The sequence below is a fragment of the Oncorhynchus mykiss genome, chromosome 19 (assembly GCF_057628025.1).
Source record: "Oncorhynchus mykiss isolate SJ-2025 chromosome 19, ASM5762802v1, whole genome shotgun sequence".
Lineage (NCBI taxonomy): Eukaryota > Metazoa > Chordata > Actinopteri > Salmoniformes > Salmonidae > Oncorhynchus > Oncorhynchus mykiss.
In genome coordinates this window covers 18,704,423-18,721,234 of record NC_143040.1, presented here as the reverse complement: position 1 = coordinate 18,721,234, position 16,812 = coordinate 18,704,423, and the positions used below count along the sequence as shown (strand labels likewise).

The window sequence follows — 16,812 nt, the reverse complement described above, 5'->3', positions numbered from 1 at the left end:
TGAACACACCATCCCCACTGTCAAACATGGTGGTGGCAGCATCATGGTTTGGGCCTGCTTTTCTTCAGCAGGGACAGGGAAGATGGTTAAAATTGATGGGAAGATGGATGGAGCCAAATACAGGACCATTCTGGAAGAAAACCTGATGGAGTCTGCAAAAGACCTGAGACTGGGACGGAGATTTGTCTTCCAACAAGACAATGATCCAAAACATAAAGCAAAATCTACAATGGAATGGTTCAAAAATAAACATATCCAGGTGTCCAGTCCAGACCTGAATCCAATCGAGAATCTGTGGAAAGAACTGAAAACTGCTGTTCACAAATGCTCTCCATCCAACCTCACTGAGCTCGAGCTGTTTTGCAAGGAGGAATGGGAAAAAATGTCAGTCTCTCAATGTGCAAAACTGATAGAGACATACCCCAAGCGACTTACAGCTGTAATCGCAGCAAAAGGTGGCGCTACAAAGTATTAACTTAAGGGGGCTGAATAATTTTGCACGCCCAATTTTTCAGTTTTTGATTTGTTAAAAAAGTTTGAAATATCCAATAAATGTCGTTCCACTTCATGATTGTGTCCCACTTGTTGTTGATTCTTCACAAAAAAATACAGTTTTATATCTTTATGTTTGAAGCCTGAAATGTGGCAAAAGGTCGCAAAGTTCAAGGGGGCCGAATACTTTCGCAAGGCACTGTATCTAATATTAAGATCTGGGTTGTTGGTGGAAGAACAGGGGAACGTCACGATATAGAATCCATCCGATGGAACAGCACCAGAGAGATGGCACCGCATCATAGTTGGCTGTGTTGTTTTGTTCTGCCTGGCGCTGCAGCCTTTCCTCCATGACAACAGGTTAGACATGGTGGAGGCTCTGATTTTAGATGGATACACATTCTGGAACAGTAGTTTGCATATTGTGTTTTAGAAACTAACCCTGATGGCAGATGCTTTGTGGCCTCCTGGAGCAACCAAGGTCGAAAGGCTAATCTATGATGTTTTTTTTTTGTGGGCTGACACACACATGTACTGACACACACACTTGCTTGCAAGCACGCATATACACACACACACACTCACACCTCACGCTGTTTCTAGCCCACGGTGATGAAGGAAATGTATTAGCCCAGGGGAATCCAATACCGGAACGTTGACTGTCTGCTCCAGTCTGGTGACAACATTACTAAGAGGATGTGTTGTCCCTGTCACTCCATACCATATGTCACACTGTCTGTTACCTCAACGACAGTCACTATGTCACTACGGATCCACAAGGACTGTTAGTTACACGGCCCTGTCTCAAACTGTGGTTCAATCCATCTATTTAACTGGCTCCTTTACGTCACTTCGTAGTGCCCCATGACTGCTGTGTTGTTGTGTCTGTCTGTCTACATGCCACTGTCAGTGTTGTAGTAGAGGAGGATACTCATAATGGAATGTAAAAATCAACTGTTATCATTACACTTGTCTGTCTGTCTGTCTGTCTGCCAAAGGTCAAAATCATCATTTAAAATAATAACGCTGTTGACAGTAAATTTGAAAGGTTGTTCATCATTCAAATAATGATCCGACTAAAAGCTAAGTTATTATTTCAGTTTACAACCATACAATTTACTCACCCCAAACCCCAGGGAGTCACAGAAAAACACCATATTTTCAGATAAGAGTCTTGGCTATTTTAGGATGATAAATTAGCGATGATTGTGGCCATTGCACCGGAGCAGAAAGTAATTTGCTTTAATGCTGAAGGACTTTAATCCAGATCGAGCCAGCCAATTAGCCTAACGGGGTGCATTACATCTGGGGTGGTCAGACCTCCTCTTAGTGTTTTCATGACTCACCCACTCCCTCTCTTTCTTGCCTTCTATCACTTCACTCAATTATTTTCTCCTTCTATTCCTCTATTCCCGTTATCTCTCTCTAACTCTCCGTACCTTTCCTTACCTCTCTCTCTCTCTGTCTCTCTCTCTCTCTCTCTCTCGATCTCTCTCTCTGTCTCTCTCTCTACTCTCTCGCCCTCGACCTGTTCGCCCTCTCTCTCGCTCTCTCCTGTCTGTCTCTATTTTTCTCGCTCTCTGTCTCTCCCTCCATTTGGACACCATTTGTGTCATAAAGAAGAAGCTCTTTGAGAGTATCATGGTACCTAGAGTGTTGTTAGTAAGTTCCATACAGCAGGCTGCTATTCTGCTATTCCATCCACTCTTTTGATCTAATAAAAAGCATTCAGGAAATATTTGTGTCCATTTCACTGACTGGGCAAAGAGACACCAACAACCTAAAGAGGAAATGGAATTAAATTGTGTGATTTAGGCTTATTTCTGATGTCACACGGTTTGAATGGGGTGATCGATTGAATGATAAATCATATTCTTTTTTTCTACCCCTTTTTTCTCCCCAATTTTGTGTTTTCCCAATTGGTAGTTACAGTCTTGTCTCATCTCTGCAACTACTGAACAGACTCGGGAGAGGCGAAGGCCGAGAGCCGTGCATCCTTCGAAACACAACCTAGCCAAGCCGCACTGCCTCTTGACACAATGCCCACCAATGTGTCGGGGGAAACACCGTACACCTGGCAACCGTGTCAGCGTGTACTGCACCTGGCCCGCCACAGGAGTCGCTAGTGCGCGATGGGACAAAAACATCCATGCCGGCAAAACTCTTCCCTCACCCGGACGACACTGGGCCAATTGTGCACCGCCCCATGGGTCTCCCAGTCGCGGCCGGCTGGACTCGAACCCAGCTAGCATTGCGAGGACGTGGGGTATCAGTCTACTCAGTGACACCCAGAGAACATTAACGTCGGAGCTCTTATTGTGGGACTCTGAAACAACTGTGAATTGAGCCACATTTGTCAACCTATGTGTATTGAACACTATAATGTTGCTGTAAGGCAACATCTGAAAAATAGCGCACTTGGTAGTGTGTACCGGTGCTCAACTAATCGCGATAGCCAACGACAGAGAACGGTTGATTGTCAAGGGCAATGAATTCCATTATCTTGGCGTTTAATGGATTTCGCCTTTTGAGTTGTCTCGCTGAAATGTTCTTACTCTTTCAAATGACTGCTTGACTTTTTGACTGCTCGATCCACACAGCAGACATTGTGGGCTAGGTTAGGAATGCTGTGTTTTACGTGGCGTCATTACGTCATGTACCTACGTTATATACTGTACGTGTGCACATCAGCTTTGACATCGGTTTTGCACATCGGCGTTAAACTAGACATCGGGCCGATACCGATGTTGGCATTTTTAGCTAATATTGGCCGATACCGATATATCGTGCATCCCTAAATGAGACCCTGTTGATATTTCACTTTGAATTTGACCGTGTGTTAATTAAACGATGTGTTGCACTTCCAACAATGTGAATGCTTCAACCAGAACCGCGCTACATTGCTCTGACATCCCATTTCTCAGCAGAGCGGCTTGGCTAAATGCTAAAACACTGTTTTATTTATGACAAAACCGCTTGAATCTTGACTTTGTTTGTGTTGGTTTGAGTTTGTAAACAAGTCAAGGTGACTACTCTCACCTTGACAAGTCAATCAGCATTCTAATGCTGTAGGTAGGAAAATAGCTGGTACTGGCTGCTATTTACATACATTTACTCACTGAGCCTGTACATAGTCAATGTTTCTATAAGGTTTTGATCAGTACTGTCGATTTAGGGCCAGATAGCACTGCATTTTGCTTTGTGCTTGTGCTTGTTTCCCAATAAGCAATGTAGTTTTGTTTTGACTGTGTTGTAATTTGTTTTATTCTGATTGATTGGATGTTCTGGTCCTGAGGCTTCAGTGTGTTAGTAGAACAGGTTTGTGAACTCAGCCCCAGGACCAGCTGGATGAGGGGACTGAGGCTTCAGTGTGTTATTAGAACAGGTTAGTGAACTCAGGACCAGCTGGATGAGGGGACTGAGGCTTCAGTGTGTTAGTAGAACAGGTTAGTGAACTCATCCCCAGGACCAGCTGGATGAGGGGACTGAGGCTTCAGTGTGTTAGTAGAACAGGTTAGTGAACTCATCCCCAGGACCAGCTGGATGAGGGGACTGAGGCTTCAGTGGTTAGTAGAACAGGTTTGGGAACTCAGCCCCAGGACCAGCTGGATGAGGGGACTGAGGCTTCAGTGGTTAGTAGAACAGGTTTGGGAACTCAGCCCCAGGACCAGCTGGATGAGGGGACTGAGGCTTCAGTGGTTAGTAGAACAGGTTTGGGAACTCAGCCCCAGGACCAGCTGGATGAGGGGACTGAGGCTTCAGTGGTTAGTAGAACAGGTTTGGGAACTCAGCCCCAGGACCAGCTGGATGAGGGGACTGAGGCTTCAGTGTGTTAGTAGAACAGGTTAGTGAACTCATCCCCAGGACCAGCTGGATGAGGGGACTGAGGCTTCAGTGGTTAGTAGAACAGGTTTGGGAACTCAGCCCCAGGACCAGCTGGATGAGGGGACTGAGGCTTCAGTGGTTAGTAGAACAGGTTTGGGAACTCAGCCCCAGGACCAGCTGGATGAGGGGACTGAGGCTTCAGTGGTTAGTAGAACAGGTTTGGGAACTCAGCCCCAGGACCAGCTGGAGGAGGGGACTCTTTTCTTTTCTCAGCTCTTGGCATTGCAGGGCTTGGTAATGATATGGGGGTCACTGTATTTTACATGTTTCCAAAGCTTAATTACTCTTTTTTGAGTTTTTTTTATTTGATTTTTTACCTTTATGTAACTAGGCAAGTCAGTTAAGAACAAATTCTTATTTTCAATGACGGCCTTGGAACAGTGGGTTAACTGCCTGTTCAGGGGCAGAACGACAGATTTGTGCCTTGTCAGCTCGGGGATATGAACTTCCAACCTTTCGGTTACTAGTCCAACGCTCTAACCTACCCTGCCGCCCAAATTACTATTATTACCGTAGTTGATATTGGCCTAATTCTTCCCTGCATGCATTGTTTATAGTTTTCCTCTGGACATGTAGGAGAATCTTACAGAACTCTGCAAGCAGGGTTTCAATGGGGTGTTTGTCCCATTTTATGAAATTTTGTTTTGCAAGTGGACCCCACACCTCACTGCCATGAAGTGCAATTGGTTCATTGATACATTCAATTAGTTTTAGCCAAATTTTAATAGGTATTTCAATTTGAATTAGTTTTTTAATGGTGTAGAATGCCCTGCATGCTTTCTCTCTCAGTTCATTCACCGCCTCATTAAGGTGTCCAGTTGAGCTTATTTTTAAACCTAAGTAATTGTAGTGTGTGCAGTACTCTATATATTTTGTACCAATTGAGAACTTTGTTCTAATTCCCTGAGATCTGGATCTTCTCTGGAAAATCATTATTTTAGTCTTTTTGGGGTTTACTGCCAGACCCCAGGTCTGACAGTACTGCTCTAGCAGGTCCAGGCTCTGCTGTAGACCATGTGCTGTGGGTGGCAGCAGGCATAGGTCATCTGCGAAGAGTAGGCATTTAAACTCTGAATTGTGGAGACTAACACCAAGGGCTGAGGATTTTTCTAGAATAGTGGCCAATTTGTTGATGTAAATATGGAGTGCAGGGCTCAGATAGCAACCATGTTGAAGGCCCTGCCCCTGGTTAAAAAATTCTGTTCTTTTCTTGACAATTTTAATGCTGCACTTATTGCCTGTATATATTGATTTAATTATGTCATATGTTTTACCCCCTACACCACTTTCAATAACTTTGTAGAACAGTCCTGTATGCCAAATAGAATCAAATGCTTTTTGGAAGTCGATAAAGCAAGCGTATATTTTGGTGGACATGTTTATCAGAGTGTGTAGGGTGTAAATATGATCAGTTGTGCAATGTTTTGGTATAAATCCAATTAGGCTTTTCCTCAAGACCTTGTGCTTATTAAGGTAGTTTAGAACTCTTACATTTATAATACTACAGAAAACCTTCCCCAGGTTACTGTTCACACAAATGCCTCTGTAATTGTTAGGGTCAAATTTGTCTCTGTTCATAAGGATTGGGGTTATGAGTCCTTGATTCCAGATGTCAGGGAAATAACCTACACTCAAGATCAAATTAAACACTTTTAATATAGCCAATTGAAATTTTGCACTAGTGAGTTTGAGCATCTCATTTAGGATGCCATCAGGTGGAGCCTGAAGTTTCTTATAGAGCTCCTGGTCAGTAATAGTTTAGTTTCTTATAGAGCTCCTGGTCAGTAATAGTTTAGTTTCTTATAGAGCTCCTGGTCAGTAATTGGGGAGACCAATGGATTTTGATTGTCCTTCATAGCTTTTTCTAATCCATTCAACTTCTCATGAATTTGGCGTTGTTCTGCGTTTGTGTCAATTTGAACGGTGTTGTAGAGTGTTTTAAAATGGGTTGTCCATATGTCACCATTCTGTATCGCTAATTCCTCTTGTTTAGATTTATTTAATTTTTTTCCAATTTTGCCAGAAGTTGTTTGTGTTTATGGACTCCTCAATTAGTGTCAGCTGCTTGCTGTTGTGCTGTGCTTTTTTGGTTCTGAGTGTACTTTTATAGAGTTTTAAAATCTCACAGTAATGAAGGCGTAATTCACCATTATTTGTGTCTCTGTGTTTTTGGTTGGATAGTGTTCTAAGTTTTTTGCTTATAATTTTACAATCTGCATCAAACCAATCTGTTTAGTTTTATCAATTTCAATTGTTTTTCTTTTGCCGTTGAATAAATATATATATATATATATATATATATATATATTTTAAATTGAGCAATATACTGCTCAAAAAAATAAAGGGAACACTAAAATAACACATCTTAGATCTGAATGAATGAAATATTCTTACTAAATACTTTTTTCTTTACATAGTTAAATGTGCTGACAACAAAATCACACAAAAATTATCAATGGAAATCAAATGTATCAACCCATGGAGGGCTGGATTTGGAGTCACACTCAAAATTAAAGTGGAAAACCACACTACAGGCTGATCCAACTTTGATGTAATGTCCTTAAAACAAGTCAAAATGAGGCTCAGGAGTGTGTGTGGCCTCTACGTGCCTGTATGACCTCCCTACAACGCCTGGGCATGCTCCTGATGAGGTGGCGGATGGTCTCCTGAGGGATCTCCTCCCAGACCTGGACTAAAGCACATCTGGGACGTCATGTCTCGCTCCATCCACCAACGCCACGTTGCACCACAGACTGTCCAGGAGTTGGCGGATGCTTTAGTCCAGGTCTGGGAGGAGATTTTGTTGTCAGCACATTCAACTATGTAAAGAAAAAAATATTTAATAAGAATATTTCATTCATTCAGATCTAGGATGTGTTATTTTAGTGTTCCCTTTATTTTTTTGAGCAGTATATATATACAGTGCCTTGCGAAAGTATTCGGCCCCCTTGAACTTTGCGACCTTTTGCCACATTTCAGGCTTCAAACATAAAGATATAAAACTGTATTTTTTTGTGAAGAATCAACAACAAGTGGGACACAATCATGAAGTGGAACGACATTTATTGGATATTTCAAACTTTTTTAACAAATCAGAAACTGAAAAATTGGGCGTGCAAAATTATTCAGCCCCTTTACTTTCAGTGCAGCAAACTCTCTCCAGAAGTTCAGTGAGGATCTCTGAATGATCCAATGTTGACCTAAATGACTAATGATGATAAATACAATCCACCTGTGTGTAATCAAGTCTCCGTATAAATGCACCTGCACTGTGATAGTCTCAGAGGTCCGTTAAAAGCGCAGAGAGCATCATGAAGAACAAGGAACACACCAGGCAGGTCCGAGATACTGTTGTGAAGAAGTTTAAAGCCGGATTTGGATACAAAAAGATTTCCCAAGCTTTAAACATCCCAAGGAGCACTGTGCAAGCGATAAAATTGAAATGGAAGGAGTATCAGACCACTGCAAATCTACCAAGACCTGGCCGTCCCTCTAAACTTTCAGCTCATACAAGGAGAAGACTGATCAGAGATGCAGCCAAGAGGCCCATGATCACTCTGGATGAACTGCAGAGATCTACAGCTGAGGTGGGAGACTCTGTCCATAGGACAACAATCAGTTGTATATTGCACAAATCTGGCCTTTATGGAAGAGTGGCAAGAAGAAAGCCATTTCTTAAAGATATCCATAAAAAGTGTCGTTTAAAGTTTTTCACAAGCCACCTGGGAGACACACCAAACATGTGGAAGAAGGTGCTCTGGTCAGATGAAACCAAAATTGAACTTTTTGGCAACAATGCAAAACGTTATGTTTGGCGTAAAAGCAACACAGCTCACACCATCCCCACTGTCAAACATGGTGGTGGCAGCATCATGGTTTGGGCCTGATTTTCTTCAGCAGGGACAGGGAAGATGGTTAAAATTGATGGGAAGATGGATGGAGCCAAATACAGGACCATTCTGGAAGAAAACCTGATGGAGTCTGCAAAAGACCTGAGACTGGGACGGAGATTTGTCTTCCAACAAGACAATGATCCAAAACATAAAGCAAAATCTACAATGGAATGGTTCAAAAATAAACATATCCAGGTGTTAGAATGGCCAAGTCAAAGTCCAGACCTGAATCCAATCGAGAATCTGTGGAAAGAACTGAAAACTGCTGTTCACAAATGCTCTCCATCCAACCTCACTGAGCTCGAGCTGTTTTGCAAGGAGGAATGGGAAAAAATGTCAGTCTCTCGATGTGCAAAACTGATAGAGACATACCCCAAGCGACATACAGCTGTAATCGCAGCAAAAGGTGGCGCTACAAAGTATTAACTTAAGGGGGCTGAATAATTTTGCACGCCCAATTTTTCAGTTTTTGATTTGTTAAAAAAGTTTGAAATATCCAATAAATGTCGTTCCACTTCATGATTGTGTCCCACTTGTTGTTGATTCTTCACAAAAAAAACAGTTTTATATCTTTATGTTTGAAGCCTGAAATGTGGCAAAAGGTTGCAAAGTTCAAGGGGGCCGAATACTTTCGCAAGGCACTGTATGTATATATATATATATATATATGTATGTGTGTGTGTTTCCTAGGCTTTTATTTATATATATTTATATATAAATATATAAATATATGTCTACAGTTGAAGTCGGAAGTTTACATACACCTTAGCGAAATACATTTAAACTCCGTTTTTCACAATTCCTGACATGTTATCCAAGTAAAAATTCCCTGTCTTAGGTCAGTTAGGATCACCACTTTATTTTAAGAATGTGAAATGTCAGAATAATAGTAGAGCGAAGGATTTTTGTTTCATCAGACCAGAGGACATTTCTCCAAAAAGTACGATCTTTGTCCCAATGTGCAGTTGCAAATCGTAGTCTGGCTTGTTTTATGGCGGTTTTGGAGCAGTGGCTTCTTCCTGGCTGAGTGGCTTTTCAGGTTATGTCGATATAGAACTCGTTTTACTGTGGATATAGATGCTTTTGTACCTTCCTTCAGCATCTTCACAAGGTACTTTGCTGTTGTTCTGGGATTGTTTGGGCACTTTTCACACCAAAGTATGTTCATCTCTAGGAGACAGAATGCGTCTCCTTCCTGAGCGGTATGACGGCTGCGTGGTCCCATGGTGTTTATACTTGTGTACTATTGTTTGTACAGATGAACGTGGTACCTTCAGGCATTTGGAAATTGCTCCCAAGGATGAACCAGACTTGTGGAGGTCTCCATTTTTTTTCTCAGGTCTTGGCTGATTTCTTTTCATTTTCCCATGATGTCATGCAAAGAGGCACTGAGTTTGAAGGTAGGCTGTGAAATACATCCACAGGTACCCTTCCAATTCACTCAAAATTATGTCAATTAGCCTATCAGAAGCTTCTAAAGCCATGACATAATTTTCTGGAACTTTCCAAGCTGTTTAAAGGCTCAGTCAACTTAGTGCATGTAAACGTTTGACCCACTGGAATTGTGATACAGTGAATTATAAGTGAAATAATCTGCCTGTAAACAATTGTTGGAAAAATTACTTGTCATGCACAAAGTAGATGTCCTAACCGACTTGTCAAAACTATAGTTTGTTAACAAGAAATTTGTGGAGTGGTTGAAAAACAAGTTTTAATGACTCCAACCTAAGTGTATGTAAACTTCCGACTTCAACTGTGTATCTATCTATATACAATCGTTGAATGTCACTATTTTAGCTGTTTTCTAATGAGACCATTTTGATGTTTGACCTTGAATTTGACCTTGACCGTGTGTGAAAGCTTCAACCAGAACAGTGTTACGTTGTTCTGACATCCCATTTCTCAGCAGAGAGGCTCGGCTAAATGCTAAAACACTGTTTTCCCTTTCCTCTCGCACACACAAACTGGGTGACAAATACCGCTTGAATTTGACTTTGTTTGTGTTCGTAGACCAGTCAAGGTGACGACTTTCACCTTGACAAGCCGATCAGAATTCTAATGTAGGTAGAAATACACAAGATACTTGCAGCAAATTACATAAGGCCAACAAACGTGTGTGTGTGTGTGTGTGTGTGTGTGTGTGTCGTCCTTGCATGCATGCATATGTGAGTCGTAAGTGCTTGCATGTATGCATATGTGTGTGTCCGTGCATGTTTCTGCCTGCATTCAACTGTACATCTACTTCTTGCAGTATGGTATAACTCAACTAAGGAAGAGATTCCATTCTACAGAGTGAACCCGTTGTCTTGGTGTGTGTCCCAGTGCATAGCCCCGTGTCTCTCACACTCTCATCCTCCAAAGATCAGAGAATGCTAGATGGACCAGTTCACTGAGACTCCAGTACATCAAGGAAGCAAAGGTCTTTACAGCAAAGACAGTTTTATGCCTTAGCACCATTCATACAGAGTTAGCCCATTAACTCCTGTAGCTTCCTCTTGACTCTTCTTCAATTCTCCCTTGTTGTAGCCTTTTTATTTTCTGTGCCCGTACAGTTGCTTATTCTGTAAAATCGACCCTCCGAGGGGGAATTACACAGAAAAAGAACAACCTTCTGTCATATTTTGCTGCTTTTATTGATTTTTGTTCTATTGAGTAATGTTACTCGGGGTTACGATTTCACTAAACAATGTGCTATAGTGACAACGCATTTGCAGAGCGGATCAATTCTTGTTTGTCTGCCAGAATGTTGCTAGTTGGATAAAGTGCACCATTTGGACATGGTCCAATGTCCTGATTCAGATGTCTCACCCTGTAGTCCTAGAGCACTGTAGTCAGATATTCCACCCTGTCTAGTAGTCATAGAGCACTGTAGTCAGATATTCCACCCTGTCTAGTAGTCCTAGAGCACTGTAGTCAGATATTCCACCCTGTCTAGTAGCCTAGAGCACTGTAGTCAGATATTCCACCCTGTCTAGTAGTCCTAGAGCACTGTAGTCAGATATTCCACCCTGTCTAGTAGTCCTAGAGCACTGTAGTCAGATATTCCACCCTGTCTAGTAGTCCTAGAGCACTGTAGTCAGATATTCCACCCTGTCTAGTAGTCCTAGAGCACTGTAGTCAGATATTACACCCTGTCTAGTAGTCCTAGAGCACTGTAGTCAGATATTACACCCTGTCTAGTAGTCCTAGAGCACTGTAGTCAGATATTCCACCCTGTCTAGTAGTCCTAGAGCACGGTAGTCAGATATTACACCCTGTCTAGTAGTCCTAGAGCACTGTAGTCAGATATTACACCCTGTCTAGTAGTCCTAGAGCACTGTAGTCAGATATTACACCCTGTCCAGTAGTCCTAGAGCACTGTAGTCAGATATTCCACCCTGTCTAGTAGTCCTAGAGCACTGTAGTCTGATATTACACCCTGTCTAGTAGTCCTAGAGCACTGTAGTCAGATATTCCACCCTGTCTAGTAGTCCTAGAGCACTGTAGTCAGATATCCCACCCTGTCTAGTAGTCCTAGAGCACTGTAGTCAGATATTCCACCCTGTCTAGTAGTCCTAGAGCACTGTAGTCAGATATTCCACCCTGTCTAGTAGTCCTAGAGCACTGTAGTCAGATATCCCACCCTGTCTAGTAGTCCTAGAGCACTGTATTACACCCTGTCTAGTAGTCCTAGAGCACTGTAGTCAGATTTTCAACCATTCAGTGACAGCATATGGCTCTTTGTGGTTACTTCAATATCTACATGTATCGTCCAATATCACTTTACATTAAATACTGGTGACCACAGCCTCATACTGAGACAGAAAGGGAGGGACCATTCCTGGACAGGAAGTGTTGGTTTCCTATGATGGCCTAGCCTCCCCCATCCCCTCGCCTCCCCTCGTCCCAGTCTTCCTGTCAAACAGGAAGCCTGGAGGAACTAGGGACTAACCAGGGGTTTCACTGACAAACATTAAATCCTAATAAAACGGACAGTCCTCAGCACACTCACTCAGCTGAGGGAAGAAGGAAGAGAGAAGACTCTGACTGGCAGCCATGTTAGTTTGACGACTGGGTCTCAGGAGACAAGCTGCTTTCCAGAAGTAAGGACATATGACTTCCCATTTCCTGTATAGTGAGGATACCTCCCTAAGAAATAGTTTTAAAAAAATCCTTCCACCACTCTCACCTCATGCCCTGGGAATGGTGGGGTCATGGTGATTTCCCTCCTCCTTCCTCTCCTTTCCCTTTCCCTTTTGTCCTTTCTATTCAACCTTGTGTTGTTTGATGTTGGGGTTTTACTCAGGGAATGTACTATACTGACTGTCCTCTCTCTCTGCCCTCCCCCTTTCATCAACTCTCTCTCTCTGCTCCATCTTTCTCTCTCCTCCCCCACGCTTTCTCTCTCTCTCTCTGTGTATGTGTGTGGCCTCCCCTTCTCCAGAGTGCAGGGATCTGATTGGCTCTGGCAGAGACAGGAAGCCCAATGCTCTAGTCCAGGTTGCTGTCATCGACCCCCGGGAACAATACCTGGTCTCCCACGCCTGCACAGAGATAGTAGAGGTAAGGCACACGCATATGCACTGACACATATATACACACACACACCCTTTCACAAGACACTTAATGCAGCTACCTCCCCTCCTTTTCACTCTCTCGTTCTCTCTCACACACACTCCTTTGGTATCTCACTCCCTTTCTCTGCCGGTGTTTGTTATTTTTACTGTTAAAGGGTCGCTCTGGTTCCCTGGGTCTAAGTTGTTATTACTGTTGTGGTTAACATGGAACCCAAACCGGCTGCGCGCGTGTGCCATCGTGTATAAATGTATTTTGTCCCCCCACACCAAATGTGATCACGACACGGAGGTTAAAATATCAAAACAAACTCTGAACCAATTATATTAATTTGGGGACAGGCCAAAAAGGAGTAAATATTTATGGCAATTTAGCTAGTTAGCTAGCTTGCACTTGCTAGCTAATTTGTCCTATTTAGCTAGCTTGTTGTTGGTAGTTAATTCGTCCTGGGATATTTTTTTTAATTTTTTTATTTTTTTTATTTATTTCACCTTTATTTAACCAGGTAGGCAAGTTGAGAACAAGTTCTCATTTACAACTGCGACCTGGCCAAGATAAAGCAAAGCAGTTCGACACATACGACACAGAGTTACACATGGAGTAAAACAAACATACAGTCAATAATACAGTATAAACAAGTCTATATACGATGTGAACAAATGAGGTGAGATAAGGGAGGTAAAGGCAAAAAGGCCATGGTGGCAAAGTAAATACAATATAGCAAGTAAAACACTGGAATGGTAGATTTGCAATGGGAGAATGTGCAAAGTATAAATAAAAATAATGGGGTGCAAAGGAGCAAAATAAATAAATAAATTAAATACAGTAGGGAAAGAGGTAGTTGTTTGGGCTAAATTATAGGTGGGCTATGTACAGGTGCAGTAATCTGTGAGCTGCTCTGACAGTTGGTGCTTAAAGCTAGTGAGGGAGATAAGTGTTTCCAGTTTCAGAGATTTTTGTAGTTCGTTCCAGTCATTGGCAGAGGAGAACTGGAAGGAGAGGCGGCCAAAGAAAGAATTGGTTTTGGGGGTGACTAGAGAGATATACCTGCTGGAGCGTGTGCTACAGGTGGGAGATGCAATGGTGACCAGCGAGCTGAGATAAGGGGGGATTTTACCTAGCAGGGTCTTGTAGATGACATGGAGCCAGTGGGTTTGGCGACGAGTATGAAGCGAGGGCCAGCCAACGAGAGCGTACAGGTCGCAATGGTGGGTAGTATATGGGGCTTTGGTGACAAAACGGATTGCACTGTGATAGACTGCATCCAATTTGTTGAGTAGGGTATTGGAGGCTATTTTGTAAATGACATCGCCAAAGTCGAGGATTGGTAGGATGGTCAGTTTTACAAGGGTATGTTTGGCAGCATGAGTGAAGGATGCTTTGTTGCGAAATATGAAGCCAATTCTAGATTTAACTTTGGATTGGAGATGTTTGATATGGGTCTGGAAGGAGAGTTTACAGTCTAACCAGACACCTAAGTATTTGTAGTTGTCCACGTATTCTAAGTCAGAGCCGTCCAGAGTAGTAATGTTGGACAGGCGGGTAGGTACAGGTAGCGATCGGTTGAAGAGCATGCATTTAGTTTTACTTGTATTTAAGAGCAATTGGAGGCCACGGAAGGAGAGTTGTATGGCATTGAAGCTTGCCTGGAGGGTTGTTAACATAGTGTCCAAAGAAGGGCCAGAAGTATACAGAATGGTGTCGTCTGCGTAGAGGTGGATCAGAGACTCACCAGCAGCAAGAGCGACCTCATTGATGTATACAGAGAAGAGAGTCGGTCCATAGAGACTGCCAGAGGTCCGGACAGCAGACCCTCTGATTTGACACACTGAACTCTATCAGAGAAGTAGTTGGTGAACCAGGCGAGGCAATCATTTGAGAAACCAAATATAAACATTGAGGTATTTTACCTGAAATGCACGAGGTCCTCTACTCCACCAATTAATCCACACATAAAATGGTCAACCAAATTGAATCTAGTCATCTCTCATCCGTCCAGGCCTTTTCTTCTCTTGACTTCATATTGCGATTGGTAACTTTCATAAATTAGATGCATTACCACCACTGACCTCGTTCGTCTTCAGTCACCCACGTGGGTATAACCAATGAGGAGATGGCTTGTGGGTACCTGCTTCTATAAACCAATGAGGAGATGGGAGAGGCAGGACTTGCAGTGTGATCTGTGTCAGAAATAGAACTGACTTCTATTTTAGCCCTTGGCAACGCAGACGCTCGGTGGCGCGCGCAAGCAGTGTGGGTGCAATAATTGAATAATATAGATTTCTAACGCGAGCGGTGTAGTCAGCCTGGTAAGTCTTTCTCTCTCTCATTTGCTTGCTCTATTTTGTTCCCTCCCTACCCCTCCCTCTCTTTCTCATTCTCTCTATCTCTGTCTCAATTCAAGGGCTTTATTGGCATGGAAAACATGTTATCTCTCTGTCTTTCTCTCTGATTTGTGGTTAGAGCCCTCTACCTGTCTCAATCTGACTATCAGTCAGTCAACTGCAGTAGCAGACTGTTTGCGTGTGCCCACTGTGTGTGTGTGTGTGTGTGTTGAGTCTCTGCGCTCCATACAGTCTCACGGAAGTGCCCTCCGACCTCTGGCATGCCTATTTTATTGCCCTCAGAGCTGGAGTGTCATTACCATGGCAACAAGAGCACAAGTGTTTTCGGGGCGGCAACATCTGTCCCGGGCTGGAATAACCACCTAGAACACACACACACATACACACACACACACACACACACACACACACACACACACACACTGGTGTAAAGTACTTAATTAAGTAAAAATAATAAATCATGTAAATGGTGTTGGAGTGTGCCCCTGGCTATTTGTAAATTAAAAAACCAAATTGTGCCGTCTGGTTTGCTTAATATAAGGAATTTGAAATTATTTAAAATTAATACTTGAGTATATTTTAGCAATTACATTTACTTTTGATAGTTAAGTATATTTAAAACCAAACACTTTTAAAACAATTTTAATGGGTGACTTTCACTTTTACTTGAGTCATTTTCCACCATTACACACACACACGCACGCACGCACGCACGCACGCACGCACGCACGCACGCACGCACGCACACACACACACACACACACACACACACACACACACACACACACACACACACCACACACACACCTCAACAAATCAGTCACTCGTCTTTCCCTTTCTTCCCCCCTCCTCTCCGTCACAGACTGAGGGCTCATGTGAGAGAACACAAAGACGGGTTTAATCTCTCTCTTATCTAGCTGATTAAGCAACAGGAAGATTTACTGTTTTCAAGACAGTCCCTTCGTCTCTTACTGTAGAAACGCCATAGAAATTAAAAGGAGTCCTCGTCCTCCACTCACTCTGGGTCTGGGTCCAAGTGGAAAACACAGGATGTGGTACAGCAGTTAGCAGTACAGTACGGCACAGCTGCAGGACTAGTGTGATTCCATAGCTGTAATGTGACTCTTGCTTTGGAGAGGGATCTGAGAACAACATGGACTGTTGCTTTCGGCTTCTCAAAAGGAGGGTACGTATGGATACTGTATGTGTGTAGCCGTGGAGATCGCTTCTGATCATACTGTAGACGTGTCTCTGGATTTACAGTCGCATGGTATTGTACATATTGAACCAGACGCAGTGTAAATTCTGTTTCTGACTGGTCGATGTATTGGAATGACTAGTCTCTCTAATTCATTACGTATCACTGAACACTGATAGGGATTTTTTGCGGGATCAACTTGTACAGTGGGGCAAAAAAGTATTTAGTCAGCCACCAATTGTGCAAGTTCTCCCACTTAAAAAGATGAGAGAGGCCTGTCATTTTCATCATAGGTACACTTCAACTATGACAGACAAAATGAGGGAAAAAAATCCAGAAAATCACATTGTAGGATTTTTTATGAATTTATTTGCAAATTATGGTGGAAAATAAGTATTTGGTCAATAACAAAAGTTTATCTCAATACTTTGTTATATACCCTTTG

General features: G+C 42.7%; 1 protein-coding gene across 8 annotated transcripts in view; it reads left to right on the top strand.

Annotated features, from left to right (window-relative positions):
* The window catches only part of LOC110498640 (type II inositol 3,4-bisphosphate 4-phosphatase), a 284,799-nt gene that overhangs the window by 85,903 nt on the left and 182,084 nt on the right, over positions 1–16,812 (top strand). For 4 of the 8 annotated variants that reach the window (XR_016488810.1, XR_005037659.2, XM_036954244.2 and 1 more), the window contains exon 5: positions 12,694–12,812. Coding sequence is in view for 4 of the 8 variants with exons in the window: in XM_036954244.2 (XP_036810139.2) it covers positions 12,694–12,812 (119 nt within the window). In the remaining 4 variants the exon portion in view is untranslated. Of the gene's footprint in view, positions 1–12,157; positions 12,353–12,693; positions 12,813–15,943; positions 16,356–16,812 lie in introns of those variants that run through there. The other 4 variants (XM_090210357.1, XM_036954246.2, XM_090210360.1 and 1 more) reach the window with 3 other exon arrangements.